Source organism: Gallinula chloropus (genome assembly GCF_964237585.1).
Source record: "Gallinula chloropus genome assembly, chromosome: 10".
NCBI classification, from domain to species: Eukaryota; Metazoa; Chordata; class Aves; order Gruiformes; family Rallidae; genus Gallinula; species Gallinula chloropus.
The window spans coordinates 3,471,255-3,492,933 of NC_140095.1; the positions used below are offsets into that span (position 1 = coordinate 3,471,255).

At 37.9% G+C, this 21,679-nt stretch overlaps 1 protein-coding gene across 1 annotated transcript in view; it reads left to right on the forward strand.

Annotated features, from left to right (window-relative positions):
- Nucleotides 1-328: 328 nt before the first annotated feature.
- GABRG2 (gamma-aminobutyric acid type A receptor subunit gamma2) overlaps nucleotides 329-21,679 on the forward strand; it is a gene marked incomplete at both ends in the record, with an annotated part of 66,849 nt that continues 45,498 nt past the window's right edge. The window contains one exon of the mRNA XM_084268411.1: nucleotides 329-435. Within this exon, the coding sequence (XP_084124537.1) occupies nucleotides 329-435 (107 nt within the window). The remainder of the gene's footprint in view (nucleotides 436-21,679) is intronic.

The window sequence follows — 21,679 nt, forward strand, 5'->3', positions numbered from 1 at the left end:
ATTCTGTGAATGTCTGTGGTTTTGTTTATTGTTTGTGGGTTTTTTCTTTTCTCCCAATTATGTTATTCCCCTAGATTTGGAAGCTGCTGCCTGCTGCCTGAGCTGACGTTTTCTGATTATATCTGCAAAGGGCTTGTGCAGATCTAATTTCTGTCCCCCTGCATATTAATTCCTGCAGCTGGGCGCAATGTATCATCCTACTGACGGGACCTGGTAGGGAGGGGGGGGAAACCACTACCAAAAAAAATTTAAAAGAAGGGGACGGATCCATCTGCAACCAAGAGGAAAGGGGAAAAAATCAGGGGGGGGTGGGGGGAAAGAAAAAGAGATGATTCCTCCAAATCCAACAAGCCTGGGGAGCACTGCATTCTTGAATCCTGCATTTTCTCTCAAAATGATGGTGTGGGCACTTCTGTTCCTCTCTCTCATCCAGTGGTAAGATGTGCTTTCTGATTCTGTTTGGGGGGGTGGGGTGGGGGGAGAGGGAGGGCTGGGGGGTGAAGAATCTGTTTGCAAATTTGCAGAGCTGTGGTGAGAATGCCGGAGGTTTGGATAGTGACAATACATTCATCTATCTCCTACCAGCTGAGCTCCTACATTGTTTTATTTCTCTTACAATTGTTGTCGCTGTGAAATGGCCAGGGAGGGTAAGCAGCGGGTGTGTGTGATGGTGGTACATGCCGGGTGTTCCGGAGAATTTGATGCCATATTAACAAAGCTTTTTATGTCTGAATTGTTGTTTGCTACAGTGCATGGAGTTAAAATACAGCTGTGTGCTGTGGGCAGAATGTCAGTGCATTCATGTGTGTTTTCACCTCAGCAGCCACATCATGGCTGTGCCTGGGCGATGGGCTCTGAAGCCCGTTCGGTTGTTCCATCTGTGAGGAGCAGTGTGAGCGAGGATTTAGGACCAAGGACAGGGATGCAGATTTCTGCACAGCCCTCCCAAGGCAGGCAGCGAGGTGCTGCCTGCATTTCCCAGTTACTGAAATGCTTTTCTTGCTGCTGGAGCAAGCACTGGGATGTAATAGTGTTCACTGAGCATATGGATGTTTACAATAGTGTTCCCCCTCCCCCGACACATGTACTGTTTGAATGCTGCATGTGTGTATTGTACACTTAAAGAGGTAAAAATCTTAACAGCAGAGGAAGGAGCTTGTAAGTGGATGAGTAGAAAGTGGAGGGAGGAGTGAGTAGTGCTGCAGTGCCAAGCATTACGCTGAACCAGACATTCTTGCAAAACTGTGTGGACTGTGCATTTAACAGGTTAGAGGAGAAAGGAGCATCACAATGCCCCTGGCCTCTCAAGTGGTAACTGACTTCTCCCCACAGCTGCACAAGCCATGTTGCCTGTGATCCACTAAGGAACTTTGTGCCCACTTTCTTTTCCACTATTGACGCTGTATTAATGCAGGCTCCTCATTCAAATTCACCTGCTTTCTCCTCCCCTCCTTTCACCTGGATACTGCCATGCTAAAAAGTAGGTTCTTCCTGTTTGGCTTTTGTTTGTTAAAAAAAAAATAAATCAGACTTTAGCTGCAGTGGCAGGATTTCAGTCCTAAGCAAAATGAAAGGCAAAAATTACTGTCCAGGGAAATTAAAAGTTGCTGGGGTTTAGTGTAACTTTCTTTACACCAAAAGGACTTCATGAAGAATTCCTGTGAAAATAAACTTAAAATGGTTGAAAAGAAAAGAAAGTGAACTAAAACTTGGTGAGCCTATCATGAGGGATACTTTGTTATTGGGAGGAATATAGGTGTAAGTTCTCTCTGATTATTACAAAATACTTTATGATTATTGTGTGAATACAGCAATGGAAATGAGTTTTTAGAGGATTTCATGAACACAGGCTCTCAAATTATGTTGACATAAACTTCCACTAAAATAATCCCAGATATTTATTTTAACACACTTCCTTCTTTTCACTCATCTTTCAGAATAACAGCCAGAGAGGAATTTTGCCAAAATTATTTCATAAGCTTTAAAAGAGACTCTTCATAAGGCAAATTAAACTTTTAACTCAGCAAAAGCTTCTGTTTTCTGTTCATAGCCATCTGATAGCCAAGATGGTTTCCTCTGACAGCTTTCTGACCTCATAATTTTAAACTTGAAATCATAGACAGAGAAACAATATTAAAAAGCTACAAGTGAATGGAAGGATTATTCTTAGTGCTTTACAGAAATATTTGAAATCATTCAACATGTAAATATGATTTCAATTCTAATAATCAGGACACTTTTCTCCTCCTGTTGTGGAAGAAACCTTAATGTTAGGTTTGGAAACTCACGGACCAAGACAGAGTTACAAAAGTTGAACTTGGATATTTAGAAAAAGTTTTTCCATGTTAAAAGCTCCCCAAACACTTCAGAAGGAGGAGATATCATTGAATTCTGTGTTGCTTCTCTTAGACACTGAAACTTTTAAAGGCTAAAGCAATTGGACACTACATATGTGCACCATGTTATGCATATGAGTAAATGTTGAATGAAATGAGAATACACACAAAAGTATTTGCAGAGTCAGAGCAGAGTAACTGAAAACATAAAAATTGATTACAAATATTGTGCTGAGGTTTTTCCCTATTAATAAAAATATTACTATATAAAGAAATTAATTGTTGCGCAATTGTCAATATTTAGAAGATTAGAGAAAAAGAGGAAATCTAAGGCATCATCAAGGCATTATGGAAGCAGCTAAAATGCTAATACTGACTTCCACACACCATGATTTGGATGAATTCAGAGCACATGCCATATCACAGCACTGCAGGATTTTACCTTTACAATAGTTTTATGTGTTAGGTTTATTAAACATACACAGTACATCCTTACAATTGGAAGACTAAACATTTAGGAAATGCTTTCTTCCAATTGCTTTCTTGACATTCATAACTGTACTGCAAACTTCTTACATAAAGTTCCCCCATCATCTGATCACTTAAAGGACTGTAAGATTGTTGTGCAGTCTATCATATTGACTTAAGTTGTGTTTCAAACCAAACTCTAAGTTTCTGAAAATTGTGCATCAAAATTTCAGGATTTAGAAACACTTAAAAACCATAAATAAAATAGTTTAATATTTGCCCACCTCAACGTGTGGTTTAAATGGAACTAATTATTTGATTACACTTGAACATATAGTAAGCAATCAACATGTTACATGGAATAGAACTCACCCACCAGCACAGTTTCAAGTAGATTTAAAGCTGTACTCTGCACACCATTCACATGTAAGTACCATTCGTTACTTTGGCCTTAGCTTAGCAACTTGCCAGCAAAAATCACGGGAACACGGTGCAGTGGCATACCCAGATGTGAGATGCTGGACACCAGCTACTTGTCTTTTTTCACTCATTAGTGCCCAAGTAGTGTCATAGCAACTGAAAACTGTCAAGACTGATCAGAAAAAAGCATTAATGAAGCACTCATTTTAGCTGCAAAGTAGCACCAATACATATGTGAATATATGTGTTTTTACAAGCAAATTACTGTACATGGGAGTAAATAAAATTGTTTTTTTCTTGTAAAGCACTAGCAGTGTCAGTTGTGTTCTCAGACTGTGTGATAAGTGATATAATAACAATGATTAAAAGGGACATTAATATCCCTGAGCTGAACAGTCATTTAGAATCCCTGCAAAGGTTGCTAGCATTGGTTTGGTATTAATCCTGCAGCTGTCGTTATTCGTACACGAGCTTCCAATGCTCCAACAGAGTCTCTAGCAGCTGCAGCAAGTCAGAGGTCCCACTGAAGTCACTTGGAGCATTATTGCAATAGGATGTTGCTCAGCAAGAGAGAATTTCTTAACTAATGAGGAACAGTGCCTTCTAAAGATGTGAAACTAGGTGCTGTTAAATGATGACTTTATCCTGCTCTGTGATACCATTAAATTGAATATTTAGTGCTGACTGGCCTACATACTACAGTGTTTGTTTCTGCAAGCTGCAGAACTCTATTTGAACATTTCAGGGGTAGCAGTGAGGGTGAAACTGACTTCGAATTTTTCATAGTGGTGCTGCATTCCTGACTAATATCAGCTGTAATGCTCAGCTAGAAACTTGGGACAACTCTTACTGTAATAAATAAGACTACCAAAGCCACGTAGCTAAAGTGATTTGAAGAATTAAATACAATGCTACTAGCTCATTATTAAAAACCAGATGGGACAAATAGATTGCAAACACTGTTTCCCTAGTTGCAAATATATAAGAAATTTGAGATATGGATTAAGTCCTTTAACAAACTTCTGCTTCAGTGACAATACCACCTCACCATAAACTGCATGACAAAATTCACATATTCCAAAAAAATGCATATGCAAAGTGATGTTAGAAAGTCTTTCAAAAAGTTTCAATCCTTGAAAATCTGAGAACAGAAACTTGTTAATTAAAAAACTATAGAAACTAAAAGCAAAAATAGCTTAGGAAGTGAATCTACTTTTTAAATGTAATATTTCCCATATGATTCATATTATATGTCATCTTCACTGCCATACAAATCATGCTTTTGGGTCTTAAGTTTAAACTGTTAGTGATTGCTGCTGATCTGGAAAAAATACCTTGTTGAGTTGGATTGTGGTTGTATTGTTCTCTTTATGCTACATTTGGCAAACATCAAGAAATTTTGTAGCAGTTGGACAAAAACGTAAAAGGGAAGAAGAGTCTGATAGGAGTGAAAAGATGAAAGGAAAAGAAGCAAATTCCTGCTCAAAGTAAACTCATTCCAGGTTTCAGTCCCAGTGCAATTAAATCCTTATATGCTGGTGTAATGAACCCCACTTTCTCCAACAAAGAACTGAATTGTGAATTGCAAGCATGAATCAGTAAAGGATTAGATAAAGCATTAGACACAGGTGAGCACATGCTTACAGGAAGGTTGATTTTTCTTTTTCAGGCTGCCTCTTATGCCTGCTTAGAGTGTATCTGTATGGATCAGTACAGAACCTTGAAGAGGTGCATCCAAGTAAACTCCAAAGCAGAGGCAGTTTTAAGGTCAGTAACTGACTGGCACTGTCCTGCTATGTGGAGATGCACGAGCTCATTTGAAGCTATCTTAGCATCCTGTAGCCTTTGCCTTGTTATCTTCAGCCACCCTGGCTATAAAAGCTCTCTATATTCCTAGATACAGAGATTCTATCAGGGTGATAATTTGATTTCTTCTTAAGCATTCAGCAGAGTAACTAGAGTGTCCTGTGGTTCTGCTTCACTGCCACAGTCCAAACTGCTGCTTTACAAACTATTTTACATGCAGTCCCACTCACAGTCTAGCACAGAAAAAGAGGTACATTATGTGAGAATGGCAGTGACAGATATAATGCTAGCCAGGGGCTTCCTTATTATGAATTTGAGCTTAGAAAATATTGAAAAAAATAGACATAGGTGTGTTAAAACTGAAGGTGTTTTTTCATTTTCATGCTTCATAGCCTATATAATGGTGTACCTGCTTTTTAATGGACATTTATTGCAATATAAATTACCTTTAACACAGATGGTAAGGTTTGGTTGTCTGTTTTTCCAGTATGTATACTAAGAAATTAACACCCTACCCAGTATGCAATGCTGAAAATCTCAGCAGTTTTCAGAGATTTCTAACATGACAGGTCTAGTTTTAACCTCTCAGTCAGTAATCCCTGGCCCACAGAAGTTGGTTTGGTGCAGAGGGAAAGGCCAGGACCTTTACAGTATAAATTCTTACAGGTAGTTATGTGCTCATAAGTAAGAACTGGGAAATAACCCAGACTTAGATTATAACTCGGTAAGAATCCTCAAGAAGTGTTTCTTACACTGCATAATGCTTTTACTTCTTGCAGAAAGCTCTCAGCCTACATTCTAGCTAACTGGTTTACAATACCTCTAACACTTTTTTCTTCATTTCTTCTTTTGTACTCTGTAAAGAAGATCCAGTTTAAACTTCACACTCCACTCCAGCCTCCAGACTGTAATGTAAATTGATCTTAAGTGGCACATAGATCTTGTCCTGGCCCTCTGGACACAAAGAATTTCTCCATTCAAGAGCAGAATCAAGTTTTCTGTGAATGGAAGTTCTGAACAAGAATGAAGAAGATTTTGTGGCAGTAAAAGAGAAACAAACACATTTGTTTATCTCTTTTTAAAAAAGAGATGACAACTGATGATAGAAATAGATATCCAGACAGTCACAGGAACTAATGGTATGCCTCCAGGCACAAAGGTGGAGGCTGTTTACTAAGAACAAGTCGAATATAAGGATTGCAGAAAGTACCAGGAAAGAACCAATAACTCTACCAAAAAAGTCCATCACCACAGTCAGGTAATTATTACTAGGTAAGGAAGAGCCTATTTCATAGAATGAGACTAAAACCAAACGTGTTTAGTACTGATGAAATTAGGGACTACAATTGCCCCTAGTGAATATAGCCAAAGCGCAAGAACCAGGGTGAAGAGCTATTTTAGCCTAAGAAGAAATGAGAAAGAAACAGCGTAAAGAGCCCATTCTAAATGCACTGATTTTTTTAGACTTCAGACTCAATATGATGAGTGACTTCTGATAACCTAACACTTAACATTCATTGCATGCTTCCTCATGATGCAGGGTTGCCATGATGCAACAAGAGCCTGAATTCACCTAGTGCATATATCTACAGAGGTATATCATCTTTACAGGCATTTTATTTAGGTGATCTTCTAGCTCAGTAGAGCTCTGGTACAGTAAGTGGGAGCTTTGCTGTTGTTTGAACTGATCCAGATTTCTATTTGTGATGTCCAGAAGTAACCTGCCTGTTCAATTCTTCCAATTAAGAAGAAATTCAGCTCTGCACTAAGCCAGAAGCTGAGGAAAAACAGCATTTCATTTTAGCTTTGGAAACAAGAAAATAATATTACTGGCTTTTAAATTTGTCATATGAAGTGGTTAGAAATACATTTCTATCAGAATGTGCAACCATCTCCTCCAGTGTGAGAAATCTACAAAAAAAAATCTCTTTTTTTCATCCATATGAAAAAAGAGTGGGAAGAGGGAGGTAGTGGGTACACAGTTTCACAAGTCCCAGCACCTGCCAACTGGCTGAGACAAACTGAGGTAAAAGAGGGCGAAGGTGGTAGATTGGAGAAAGTTATTGACAGAACAGTGAGGTTTACATCTAGTGTGATTCCAGGGTATTTGTATAGTTGTGATAGAAAATTAATATGCGAGGCTTGTCAGACTGAATATTGGGTATTCAGTCTGACACACGGTAATATCCTCTTGTTTATGTAACTGGGTAATATTTTTAACACAACTTCTGTCAAAAAAGGAGGCTTTAATGCTGCTGAAAACCAGCAGTGACTGCATAAGCAGAAGAGAAATACAGCAAACACCTTCCCATGTAAATGACTACCTCAGTCACATAATGTTTTTTCCTGTGATGTTCTAAGCAACATGGAAATAGTTGACTACAGAGGCATTACTTGGTTTTGCTTACATAAAGAGCATTAAGCACCCAATGAAATTATCATTGGCTGCCTGAAAACTTATGAAAATGGTTTTCTTTCCAACCAGTGAGGGAATGCAGAGCCCAAAGATTTATATAGGTGATTTAAAAAGAAGAAAAACACTTCAAAGTCCTGAAACTCAGTGATAACATTTCATCACAGGAAATCTCTAGCTGCACGTTTCTGGAAGCAGAGAGATTTTACCAGGGAAGCATCATTATATTCTTGCCCTGATCTTCTGCTGTTAGCTTCTGCTATTGGCATCTGCCAGATGCAAAATAAATGGCACAACAGATAACTGATGTGACCCAGAGTATTAATTACATTATGATTACTGCAAAGTAATAGAACTTCAATAATTTATTCAAGAATCTCAATACAACACATGATTATCATTAAGGAAGAAAAATCACCGATATGTAAATCAGATTTTCTGATCTACAGGATCAGTTCTATTTTTTCAGATTTAGTGGAAGGACATGTTCACACATATTCAGTGAAGTACAACACAAGGCGTAGGCCTAGCTGAGAAATCTGGCCATTGTATATGAACTAAATATTACTTTCACAAGATAGAGCTTTCATCTGTTCACAGACAGCACAACATTAAGGAAATAGCATTTCTACAAAAACTAAGCCAACATATATAGATTATTACCAGAAATAAAACATCAATGTACAGAAAAAAACCCCAAGAAAACCTATTCAAAAGAAATGAAGAACAATAATCAGCACTTGGAAGGAATGGAAAAAGAAGATATCTACTTTTTCTGCTTGCATTAGCTCTCCCCAAACGATGCAGGTAATCGTGTATCAAATTGTATTTTTTACTGACTATCATCTTGGACTTTGGTGTGAACCTCTGAGATGAGAGCCAGCTTTTTTCTCAGCTATTTATCTTAAACTTTTTGAGTGCTCCATGTTCTACAGAAAAATACCTATGGCTCCATACATTGATGAGAAATGCATCTTAGAGGCTTGCATGCATACCCAAAATAACCTTCTGACAGAATTCCCTGGAAAACAGTGGGTGATGAATGTTTTCCTTCAACAGTGATTCAATGTTGTATTGTGTAATACAAATAGCATGTTCTGGTCATATGAAGCTTTTGTTAATCTGTAGTAAGATATCTTCAGATCTAAACAGAAATCTGCCTGCTGCGACAGATTGGGGATTATCTACTCAATTCCACTTTCATTTAATTCCCTTGGATTATTTTTCAAGAGAGAGAAAAAAAAAGATAGAAGGAGAAAGAATGATAGAGAGAACAATTAATTAAGAACAATTAATATTAATGAGGTAATGCTAGAAAGCCTTACTAAACTCATCAATGTATTATTCAATATATTATTAAGTGATAAAGCACTTCTGGGACCTACTGATTGATGCATATGTTTGATAAAGCTGGAGAAAGCATGTGACCAAAGCAGGATGAATTATACTTGTAATGGTCAGATAAAGTGATGTCAACTTTTGGCCATTTCACAAACATTCTATGAAAGAATCAGGTAGGATGTACTCTGCTTTTCCTCTCCCAAAAACTACTGAAGACACTAAATTAACACTAAACAAGCTTCAATCATGGGTACAGCAGATATTGATGCAGGCAAGGGATAACAGATCAACAAGTTGTCTGCAATCATCTTTACTCTTCTGCTATCCTGAACATCTCCAGTTTCTACTTTTATAGGCCTAAAGGCCATTTTTCAAAAATTCTATATGTAGATCAATAGCTGATGCTTATTTGTGTAATGGTAAATATTTTCAAAACAATTCAAAACCATTGCCCAGACAGATACTCCACCACAGGCAAACAGGCACACAAACATCCATGAATGAAAAATACCACCAAATAATTGATGTATAATTAAAATTATGGTCAGCTTTACCTAATACAGAGAGTAAGGACTCCAGCTATGAGCCCAGAAAAGCTATACAGTTACTGTGAAAGGCAGGCAGAACTGAAGGAGACAAGGAAGGAAATTATGAGGGCTGGAATTACACAGGATTTTAAACATAGTGACAGGAAGCCTGCTATTACCTCAAATAGAAATCCATGGATTCAGTGAGATGAGTTATTATGATCAAATCAACAAAGATGACAAATGCAGGGCAACATTTTGCATGAAGATAGCCTGTGCATGTGTTTTGGAATTTAGAGGCCAAGGAAATGCCACACTCAAATAAGAACACAAACAAGAAAGATGGTAGTAGCTCTCAGTCACGCAATGAAAGGAGAGAGAAGCAGAGAAATAAACTCCCTTACTATAATAGGTAACTTTGGTTGGAGGAGTGGTCTTGCTTTAAGATGGCTTGGGAAAGAAGATGAGGCATGTGATCTATGTAATAATATCTACGTTGCCAACAACTGTCTTAGTAGCTGAACCTTAAGTCTGGAAAGACATCTTTTGGCTTCTGTACATGTAGCTGAAATGATGCATTTTGCTCCTACAGCCTGTGAGGGCTGTGAACCCAGATATGTTTGAGTACTACAATCATGTTTTCTAATGCAGCAAAGGGGTCACTATTTTCTTGGAAGGTAAAGATTTGGAAGAAGGGAAGGTTACCATCAGTAAAATATTTAGAGGACCTTAGAATAGCATAACAAATATTGCTGCTGTTTTGGTATTAGACCAAACTAATTAACTCATATCAAAGACTACATTGTTAGCTCTTTGGGGCAAGGACAACCAACATTACATTAATATTGGCTTTTTAAATTTTATTTTCCTGGTTTCTAAAGGAAATGCTAAAAAACCTCACTAAGCTGCTTTAAAGACTTAAAGAATACACTTAAAATGACTTAAAACCTTAATAATGCTCTAATGCATCACATAAGATTAAAGTTGCCACAGATTTTAGGGCCAAATTCTTAACTTCCAAGTCCAGCATAACAAATGAGGGAATGGCAAGCAACATCAAAATATTCTTCTCTGCCACTGGTTACTATGATACAGACCTGCAACTCTGCCTCTTTGATGGCAAAAGGCTGTAAAACTAGGAAACCTCTATTTAGCCTAAGTGAGGATGCTCTTTCTTTCCTCTCACAACGTGCCACCGCTGCCTCTAGAGAGGGTTCATTGCTGAGAAATTGAATTAAGCGATTCCAAATTATTTGCTATTAATATCCAACCACTTTTAAAGCCACTTAACACTTTAACCACTTACTATCCAATCACTTTTACTCTGGCTATACTTCTTAATAAGGATTATTTCTATAATAATTTCCAGAATTTACTATGCAGTCAACTATGGATTATATATGTATAAACAAACCCTATATAGATTTGATTTTAAAAGGAAATAGGAATAATTTTAGCATATGGATTTCAAAAAGTGGATTTTATTTTAAGCTTTGAAATAAAACTAATCTTTGGCCAGAAACCAAGATTTTAGCTCACATAGTAACTTTGAAAAAGTTCTGAGTATGTGAAGGCTCTTTGAGAGTATCAGAAAATTGTTTCTTCCTTTAATTATACAATTTGTTAAGGAAGGAAAAAAAGAGGAAACACTATTATCTGTAAAATCAATTCTTCTGTTACGGTTTCCAAAGCACTATCTCTTTTAATCTCTCTATAGTAGGTAAGCAGCAGAGGTGATTAAATTCAATGCAATATATATTCAGATTAAAGAATGATAAGCAGGTGTTATGTGCAATTGTTACCTGCATATGCAATGTTCTGCACTCCTCAATAAAATAGCAATGAAGGGATTTAATGAAAAAAACCCCAACCAGTCAAATACAATAAGAGCAGCAACAACAATATAGTGAATTATATGAATCATAAATAGTACATATTTTAAATATGACTTTTCATTTTAGTTTACCTGCAAGAGTTCCAAACAGCATGTGAAGAATGTATTTCTTTAACAGATATACCATGTCTGCAATGACCCTCTGGGAAACTGGCTGGGGCAGCTAAACTGGGGTTGAATTATGCAAGGTTTTCAGTGGCCAAAGCACTTTCACTTGTGTTTAAATGTTTACCAACACAGTTTTCTTCACTGGAATCAGAATACTGAGCAGCTGGCAGTATGAAAAGCATAATCCTGGAAAATCTGACAGATATAAACTAAAAATGCCAACACTGCCCCAAAGTGTATCCCAGTTATATCCTCTCTTCTAAATTATTTTACTGAGAATGTCTCCTGGAAAACAGTAGAGCTTGGAAGAGCACCCTCTCTTTAGTTAACAAATTATTTTGAGATATGTTTTCCAAATTCCCCAGGGATTCAGGGCAATAAATTGCATGTAGAAGTTTTGCTTCAGTGGCTTCCAGTGGAATTTCTTCTCATCAATACTCTGCCAGTTATTTTGCACAAGTTCGTACCTCATAGAAAGTTGCTGGAACTGTAGCAAGGGAAACTGAAGATTAATTTATCTATGTGGGAGATATACTATGGCTAGTAAAACATCTTTATCATTCCTTAGCTTATGCTCAAGTTCCATTAATTACAGGGTTTTGCCCTCTTTCCAAGTCTTCAGGTCTCCATCCTCACCTGGTAACTGCTTGCTTCATGAAAAGGTTCTTCTATTTTTAAAAAGTTCCTGATTATGGAAATTGGATAAGATCCACAAAGGTCCAACAAAATCTCTGAAGTGTGATGGAGCTTTCTCTGTACCCATAGAAAATGGGGTCTGCAAGCGTCTGCATTTTGACAATTAGCTTATTCATAATTGCCATGATGCTTTGTGCAGCTACCCTAAATGTTTTCATGGATTGTGTTTCAGTGTTCACAAACAGTACAATCTCCATATATGACACCACATGTAGCTGGTGCTCACATCTCTTAAGTGAAGTCCCCACAGCTGGGAATGCACTAGTTCAGGATGACCTGGTAATGTCAGATGGCACCAGCTGCCTATTACTGCTTGGTCTGGTGTTGGTTCACCTTGAAAGCTTATTGCTGTTATGCCGTGGTGGATGCTTCATAGAGCTCTGAGAAAGGGCCAAGAAAACCTGCTGGGGGTCTGGACATTGTGGCCTGAATATTTGGATATTTTGGTTTACATCTGAGAGAGTCTCTGCAGCACATTTGGTGGATCTTTTGACAGTCACAGTATAGAGCAGTAAAGACAAGGAGGAAAAAAATAATCCTCTTATACAATCTTTCAAACTGAAGGAAATGTTTTCACCTCTGTATGTCTTGCTGTATTTTCTATCATTCTCTCTAGTATCTTCTGCACTCTGCGTTACTCCATTGCTAAACATATTTTGAAACTCTATTTACACAAGTCTACATCACTCAGACATTAATGTGGCTTCTCCCCTCCAGGAATTTCAGAAATAAATTGGTAATAGTTACATGCTATAAACTTGGCTCCCAATGCAGCTTTTCAAAATAATGTTTTTGGAATATGTTTATGGCTTCACCTACTGCTGTTTCTGACCCTTGTGTCCAGTTCCTCACATTAATCAAACAGTCTTAGCTTCTGCTTTACTCAGTTGTTCTTCTGATTCTTGCCCTCTCTGTGAGTTATGAGGCATCCATCTTTTCCTATCCCTGAATACTATCTACTTCCAAATAAGCCTCCGTAGCTTTCTCTTTAAAATTTTCTTTCCCTTTACAAAGACAAGTTTCTCAAATCATAATCAGAACAATGTCAATTTACAATGTAAAACTCTACTGTATTGATGAGAGACAATACAGAAAAGTTATTCCAAAATAATTCTGGAGGCAAAAGAAAGTCTGGGAGATAAATGTTTGTATGTGTGTGAAATAGAAATTGCTCCTATTTTCCTGATGTTTTGACTAGCCTTAATAATCACATTTAAATATAGGGGATGGGAAGATAGGCTTTGCAGAGATCATTATGCCTAGCCCACTCAAATGTCAAAATTTTCAGAGCTAAGTAAAATTTGCATGTTATGTGCCTTATATTTTACTTACTGGAGACTGATAGAACGGCCAAAAAGAGAGAAATAAGACACTGAGTAAACCCATAAACAGTTTCTTCCCATTAAAATGACGTTGCAGAATCATCATACTGCCAATTAATTAACACCATGAAAACAATATGACATTTTAAAAAAAGATTTTGCAGTTCTTGCATAAAGACCTGCATACACTTAACAGTGAGATTTTCTTTCCATGGAATAGGTATCTGAGGTATGCGATTTACATCTTTTTCTGTACCCTGGCATTTCTTTTTGAGATTGTGTTTCAAAACATGTCTTAGTGGGGCATAAACAGGAAAGGAAGATGGAGCAACTGCATCCATATTTACCTTGGAAATAACATCTGTCATTCGCAGCATGTAGCCCTGCAACACAATGCTGCCATTGCAATGACAGGCTGCAGCCTTTGCACTGAGCCTGCAAGGCCTCAGGACAGGGCCTTGTCAGGCCGGCTGTGTCTGAACTTTCCTTGACCTGCCCACAGTGTTGTTTTCATTGGTTTAGCTGCCACAGTAATTTCTCTAATTGAGCAGGCAACTATGGCTAATTTCTTTGACTTTTTGTATGCTATGACCATAGTTTTATAGAGACAAGAGTAACAGTAGGTGTCTCTGTGAAGAGTGAGTTATGTAGTTATGTAGTGCAGAGAAATACAAGCAGAGGCCTTGGAAGACAAGGCCTGTCTGTGGGATGCAGCACAGAGGGCTATAGGCATGGGGTGACACTGCCAATTCAATAATCCTGCCATATTACAGCAGAGATGCTAGTCATCCTTACTCAGAAGTTAGGATGTTCACATGTCCCACAGAATTAAGGAGACCCTGACATGAAGATACCCTCAAAGTACTGACTACCAAGGAAAGCTCATCAGAATTCCATAAGAAAACCAGCACAGGCCATTACATCACAATAAATACATTACATCGGGGAAATACAGGCACACTTGTTGACAATATTCCTACTCAGCTGACACAGAGACATTAGCATGCCACTTACATTCTTAATATATCACACATCTACCCTGTTATCAGAACTAAATTCCACATCCACCCCTGCACAGTCTGTTTTATGAGCATGAGTGCAAACAACGTCTTGCATGATATAAGTTGGTTTATGTGGGAACACATCAGTTACTATTGGTTACCATGCATTAAAATGAAGTTAAATCAGAAGCATTGTTTAAAAAAAAAGGAAAGAAAAACAAACCAAAACCCAGTTAATTTTCACCATTTGCTTACACTCATTTTTTGAATGAGTTAGCTTCATGATGAGTTAATTAAAGAGATGTGTATCAAGGAATTATTTTCTGTTCATTCAGCTCTTTCTTCAAGTCACATTTCTATCTAATAAACATGTCAGCAATGATACTTCCAGGATCTGACAGGAGCAAGAATTAAGAATATAACCAGAAAACACCTATACCAGTTTTAAATTTCTTTTTGACTGGCTCCCTAGTGATTTAGGGCTTATCAGACCCACTTGGTTTCCCAAAGACATGGGCTACAACATTGCTGACAAGTACATCGGAAGTCCAATTCCCTGCAATGCAATGTAATTTCCTAAGGCATAGTCAGTGACTGGGGTTTTGTCCATAATGAGATGGTTTATCATCATAGAATCATAGAATGGCATGGGTTGGAAGGGACCCCAAGGATCATAGAGCTCCAACCCCCTGCCACAGGCAGGGACACCAACCTCAGGCCTGGAGCTACACAAGGTTGCCCAGGGCCCCATCCAGCCTGGCCTTGAACACCTCCAGGGACGGGGCATCCACCACCTCTCTGGGCAGCCTGTTCCAGCCCCTCACCACTCTCTCTGCAAAGAACTTCCCCCTAATATCTAATCTAAACCTTCCTTCCTTTAGTTTTAATCCATTCCCCCTTGTCCTGCCGTTCTCTATCCTTTTAAAAAGTCGAATCCCCTCCTGCCTATAAGCTCCCTTCAGATACTGGAAGGCTGCAATGAGGTCCCCCCACAGCCTTCTCTTCTCCAGGCTGAACAAGCCCAGCTCCTTCAGCCTCTCTTCGTAGGGCAGGTGCTCCAGCCCTCTGATCATCTTCGTGGCTCCTCTGAACCCTCTCCAACAGTCCCACATCTTTCTTGTATTGGGGGTCCCAGATCTGGACACATCATCATGTCTAGAGTTCACCAAACCCAAGTAAGAAGGACCATCATGTGCCTATTTATATTGTAAAAATATTTACAGAGATGATGTAACTTGGCTTATCGTAGCAAGGAGAAAAACTCTAGTCCTTTAATGTGGGTAAGTATTCAACATTCCTGACTCCCAGGCCAACACTGGGAACACCACATTATAGTGTTCTGCTGGGTACTGAGACGTGGAAAACACAAACAAACAAATGTCCTGACAGATTTAATTCTAATGGGGATTTATACTCAGTTAACTGAATTTTAAAGTTCACATCTACAGACAAAAAAAGATATTCTAAATACATATTTAAAAAATGCTCAGGAGGGTTACTCAATAAGCAAAGCTGCTGACATTTCTACCACTTCATATGTTTGTTTTTAAACATTGACAGATAGTGGTGTAAAGCTGACTACATCATGAATGAAGTGACTTCCTTCTGGTTGGAATTACCACACTGACAAAATAGAGAAAAAAGTTGTGCAAGTATTCTGAAATGAATATGAGTACCTCATAGGGTACTTGAGAACCAGAATCTTTATTCTTCCATTTTTCAAATCTAATTGAGGAACTGAATTGGGTTTTTTGAGCTGATGTTGTTTAAATAGATGGCTGGAGGGCATCCATGTTTTCCTAATCACTGAGAACAGAATTAAGCTTTTCACTCCTCTTGTCAATTCACAGTGAGATTTTAGAGCAATCTTTTCTAAAAGCAATGTACCTTATTGGGGGAGAGAAACTACATATAATAGTAACAGATGGCAACTACATACAATAAAACACAGACATAAAACATCAAGAGATCTCACACCCAAAAAGGCCTACTTGGATCTCATTGCAGTAATGGCCATTAACTTAACTCCTCTTGAGCTCTTCCAGCTATAGCAGAAATCTGCAGGAGCTGAGTAATAGCAACAGGCAACAATCATGCCTCAAGTGCCTTAGATTTCACAGGCAGAGATGCACAGACCAGTTTTAAAAGAAATGAAAAAAAAAGGAGACCAGGGCATAAGAGGGGAGAGAAATGGAGAAGGTGGTAAACCAAAAATTAAACATTCTAAGGTTCATGTAATGCCAAGGTTACACCTTTTACAATTAGATATAACTAGATCATTTCAAATAAAGTCAATCAATTCAAGCTAACCCTAATATGAAGAAGTATATCTGAACATATTTCTCCTTTTTCTGTTCTATTCTATCTAACGTTTTCCTTCACTTGCTGCTGAAATGAGTAGCTGTAACCGCAGTAGAGAGATACGTGAGTAGATTATATAACCTCTAGTAAACAAAATGTAAGAAAATATACAAAATTCTAGTTAAAAAAAAATTGAAATAATAATCTTAAATTATGGAGGCTTATCTGGATCATCTGATCACATCTTAGCTTCTTCCAGAGTTCTCGTAAGTATAAATGCTGCACTTTGTGCTCAGGCTGCTCAAAATGAATGATGTGTGCTTGTTTCTGTAATTATCCCTCTTGTTCCTCACTGGCTATGTAAGTTTATTTCATCCCTCTACATTTCGCTGTTCTCCAGGGAGCAGCATGTGTTTCCTCTTCCTGCTCACAAGTTTTAGATTGTGGTATAATTCAGTTTTGATCAATTACATCTCTCAGTTCTGACAGACGCAAAGATGAAAATCTTTTACCAAATCACTCAAAAAACGTCCCTCAGGTGTCTGCTGGAGAAACCATTTCTAGAGTGGGTGCTACCTGTCAGCTTTTGGCTCTTTGCCAGGTCTGCTAACATTGGTCCCCATTTCTGGTAATTTTGGTGACAATTGGCCATGAGCCCACTGTGTTGGTACTAGAAATACTTTAAGAGGGACAGCAATACTCCTGCTTCCTCACCACTTGAAGCCAATCCGTTGTGCAATGGAACAACTGTGCAGCAATTTTTCAGCACAGTGAACTAGAAAACACGGTAAATACTACAGACCAGAAGTTTTATTGGCAGCACTCTCAACAAATACACTCTAAAGGGCTTTTCTTGAAAAGGATTTTCACAGACTTAAAGGAAGGAAGAAGAACTTAAACCAAGTTAAACATTTTGTTTTCAACCTTTCTGTCTAAACACTTGCTGTAGCCACATTCAGCAAAGTCTGCACATATGCAAAGATAAAAGATGCTGTAACTATGAAGGGCTAAAATTTGTGATGTGTTAAGGCACAGTTGTAATGTGAGTGCACACCTTGGGGAAGATGTAGAATGACTGTACAATAAACCAGTCTGCTGCTATTGACAGTGGTATAATGACTAATACAAAACATCACTGCCATGTAGTATTTCAGAAGCCTGAGAAGAGGTGTGAGAACTGGACTTGCTTTACTCAAACTGGCTGACATGTCCCAGTGAGGATAATGTGAGCTGCTGAGTGACTACAGAAAGGCCTGTTAAATCCACAGCGTGACACGTAGGTTCTGTGTAACCAGGGTTGCATTCAGGGGGAAACAGTGGAAACATTCACAGGAATGTGGCTGGCCTTTAAATCTCAGTGTAGGCATAGTTTCCAGAAATGTCTGTTTAATTCCTGGCAATCTGGGGACTTCGTGTACTGAAAAGATGACTGAAAAGTCATCTGCTGGGAGTACTTATCTGTTCTATTCCAGTGATGTCTGGGTCTTGAATACCTGTTTTGAGACTCGTGTGTTCAGTCACTACTTAATCATAGTGTTTCAGCTGCAGTGATTTATATATCAGAAATGTAGTATTATTTTAATTTTTTCCTGTGATTTAGGAATGACAACACACCCTCAGCTTTGCTTTGTTTTTAAGCAGTGATCATTTCACAACAAGTTTTTAAAGACTTCACACACTGAATAATTCACTGAATGATAGCTATAGCTGTGGCCTAGGAAATAAACTCACCTGACCCACCTGAAATCCAACCTACCTGAACCATGAAGTAGAGGTAAAAACTTGTTTCTTTCTCATTGTGAACTTTTTCAGCGTCCCTCACTACATGACTACTTCAAGCAGCCAAAATACAGCTAGTAACTCCTTAATGGCTAATCCTGAAACAAGGTTTGAGTATTTCAGGCTCTTCTGGAGCAAAGCTCCAACCAGGTAGCACCAGAGATCAAGGTGCAGGAAGCAGGACAAGACTCTCCCAGATCTCTCAATAGTGTCTCCAATTCCTCTTACAGAACTTCTGAAAACTTATTGGATCTCCCCTTTTCCTCACTAAGCAAACTATTCTGAGTTTCTGTCTCTGATGTGGGAATCAACCTGGGACAAATAAATCTTCACATTGCATGATTTTTCAGTCCTGAGAGAAGTAAAGGGTGTGATGAGTATTAAGCAAGAAAACAGAAAATGGGTGCCATTCTTATGGCAAAGATAGGGCCATGGTCCTGGGCACGCTTCAGGATTTGGGCAATACAGAGGGACAGAATAGGAACACGAACAGGGAGAGAGAATTCGGAGTACAGCTTTGTGAAAACATTTTCTATTTCAACTGAGATAGCTTTACTTAAAATATGATTGGCAGTCAAGAGAGAATATAGATACAGTTGGCTGTGCACAGACACTGTGATCTCCTGCAAATACTCTGTTCTCTACATAGTCATATGTCACATCTGCATACAACATTTCTGCATGCACAGTGGGAACCTGGAAGATGTTCTTCCCTCACAGTGTCCATATTATCATCACGAATAACCTAGGCCATTATAGATTAGGGGAATTTGTTACGCGCGTAAGAGAATGAATTTAGCTTGACTCTTCATTAAGTTTAAGCAGTGTGGTTAGGTAAAATGGCAAGTCCTGTTTCAGTCCTTCACTGAGAGGTAGAAAATATTGGTGCTCTAAGTAGAAGACTCACTGTATGCGTCAATAGTTTATTAAATCGTTGCTGTAGGCTCTGTAGCGTCTGTGGCCTACTTGCTATAAAAGATTAAATTGGTCAGACTTTTTTGACAAATACACTTAAGTTTTAATTGGAGTTAAACTAATTAGTTGCTGCCTATTCAGTACTGCTACAGGTCTTTTTCTTTAGGCACTTTGTGGCTACTTCGATTCTGCTTGTAAACAGCAATGCAATAGCAGGCAGATCCCAGCAGGGATAATTGACTCTTGTGTGCAGTTCCTTAATAGAACACTTGGAAATAGTTAAAATTCATTTTCTATATTTAGAAAAGTTAAATGACAAAGCCACAGCAAGTAGAAATTGGCATATCTTGCTTGAAGTCACTGGAATTGTAGAGATTTTGACCAGCTAAATATATGACCTCATACTTGAACACTCAAAGACTAAGCAGTCGTCACAGGTTTTTGAAACAGAAAAGTATAATTTCCCTTCTCCTACTTGTAATGAGTTACGAAAATCATGTTCTTTTCTGTAAATTAGGAAATATTTACCTTATTTCAAAGGGATATCCTCTGTGAGTTATTGCTCACTAAGATATGCCCATCTTTCCATCAGTTTAGCCTGAAAAATTATTGCTGCTGTCTGTGATTTTAAATAATGTATAATAACATCCTTCCCAACATATGACAGTGTCTTTCAAAAAACATACACACTGTTTTTCTGGAAGTTAGATTAGTGCCTCTGATACAAAAATGTAATGGAACAGCAGAGATCAGGAAAAGTTATGATGCTGATGTGCTAACAACTAACTAAAACACGGTAGTTTTTAATAGCTAATCCAACCTTTATTATATCTGAACTAAATAATTTAAGCTAAAAGACAGCTAAATACCATTAATATAGTTATTTGTTAAATGTTATTGAAGTGATGATTTTTACATAGGTATCAATCTTACTTCCATGAAAATGTAGGCAAAAAGGAAAATAACTTGTACTGATTCTATAAACAAGTGATTCTATAAACAAGTCCAAACTACAGTGTGCACTTCCATGGTTTTGGAATGCTAAGAGAATAGCACATCATCACCTTAACAAAACCTTTAATTTCTGGGCTTTGCTGTGTCTTCTGGGCACGGTTCAGAACACATCAATGATTTCTCAGCAGACCTATCCATTGAGACTGACCAAACTAACCTTATGCTATCTCAACATGTTTCCAGTATAGAAATAATGCCTTTAGTGCTAAGGGGTCTGTAAAAGAGGCTACACTGACAACAGTGGTTAAATGTTGCAAATGGGATTGCAAAATATCTTATCTATGATGTGCACTAGCAAAGGTCTGGAGAATCCAGTCCTGCACATCTAGTTTATGTAATCTCAATTTGTGCTAAAGTTACATCTAATGAGAACTCAGAAGAGCAATATAAACATTATAAATCAAGTAACAAATTCTTTAATGCAGAATTAGGAATAGCAGGTGTACTTTATAGTGAGAAAGATAAGAAACATGAGTTAAAAAATTCTTTTTAGGCCCTGCCATGGTGAAAACCTCATTGGCAGAATGAGGTTTGTGTGTAATTGGAGAGAGAGAGAGAGGTTCATAGATCTTTGCACATTTTATAAAACAAAAAAATTTAAAATAATACTCAATCTGGTGTTGTCACCCCCCAAATATTCCTGTAGTTTAAATTAATGAACATTCTGATCTAAAATAATAAATGCCTATTAGCATGTAGTGATTTCTGCCTTTTATCTTCTTTGTGAAGATGTATTTCCAGTAATTTGACACACAGAAAGAGCCCCCTGAATTTTAGACACAACCACGGTTATATATACAATTATTTGTAATTAAAATATATAAAGTAATTAAAATCCCAGCTACCTCACACAGGCTTAGCTGACACTCTGAGCAGGGCTTGGATCAGATGACTTCGAAAAGTCCCTTCTACCTTCAATTATGATTGGAAGGTTCAAATTTGGGTTCTGACCCTCTTAAGCCATTTCTTTTCCAAGTAGGGAAACTGGAATTATGTGAAGCACTCTTGTGCACATCTTGTAATGGCATTAATGTCAAAAGTGGGAATGTATTGGACAGTCAGAGTTTGTACCAGTGGCTGAAACATTAACTTTCAAAAAGTTATACTGCAATTTGCAAATAGGCAAGTGTTTTTCTTTCCAGGCCTATATTAATAGATCTGAAAACTTCCAGCAGTCATAAAAATAAAACCAGATTTCAATACACATTTGGGTGTAATCTGGACTTTATTGAATTAGATCTGGATATTAAAAGCACTTGCAAAATTTAGGCCATGTAATCAGAAGGATTGATCTGAAAGTCTTAAGGAGATGAAAAGGGCTTTGTCATTATAACTTTT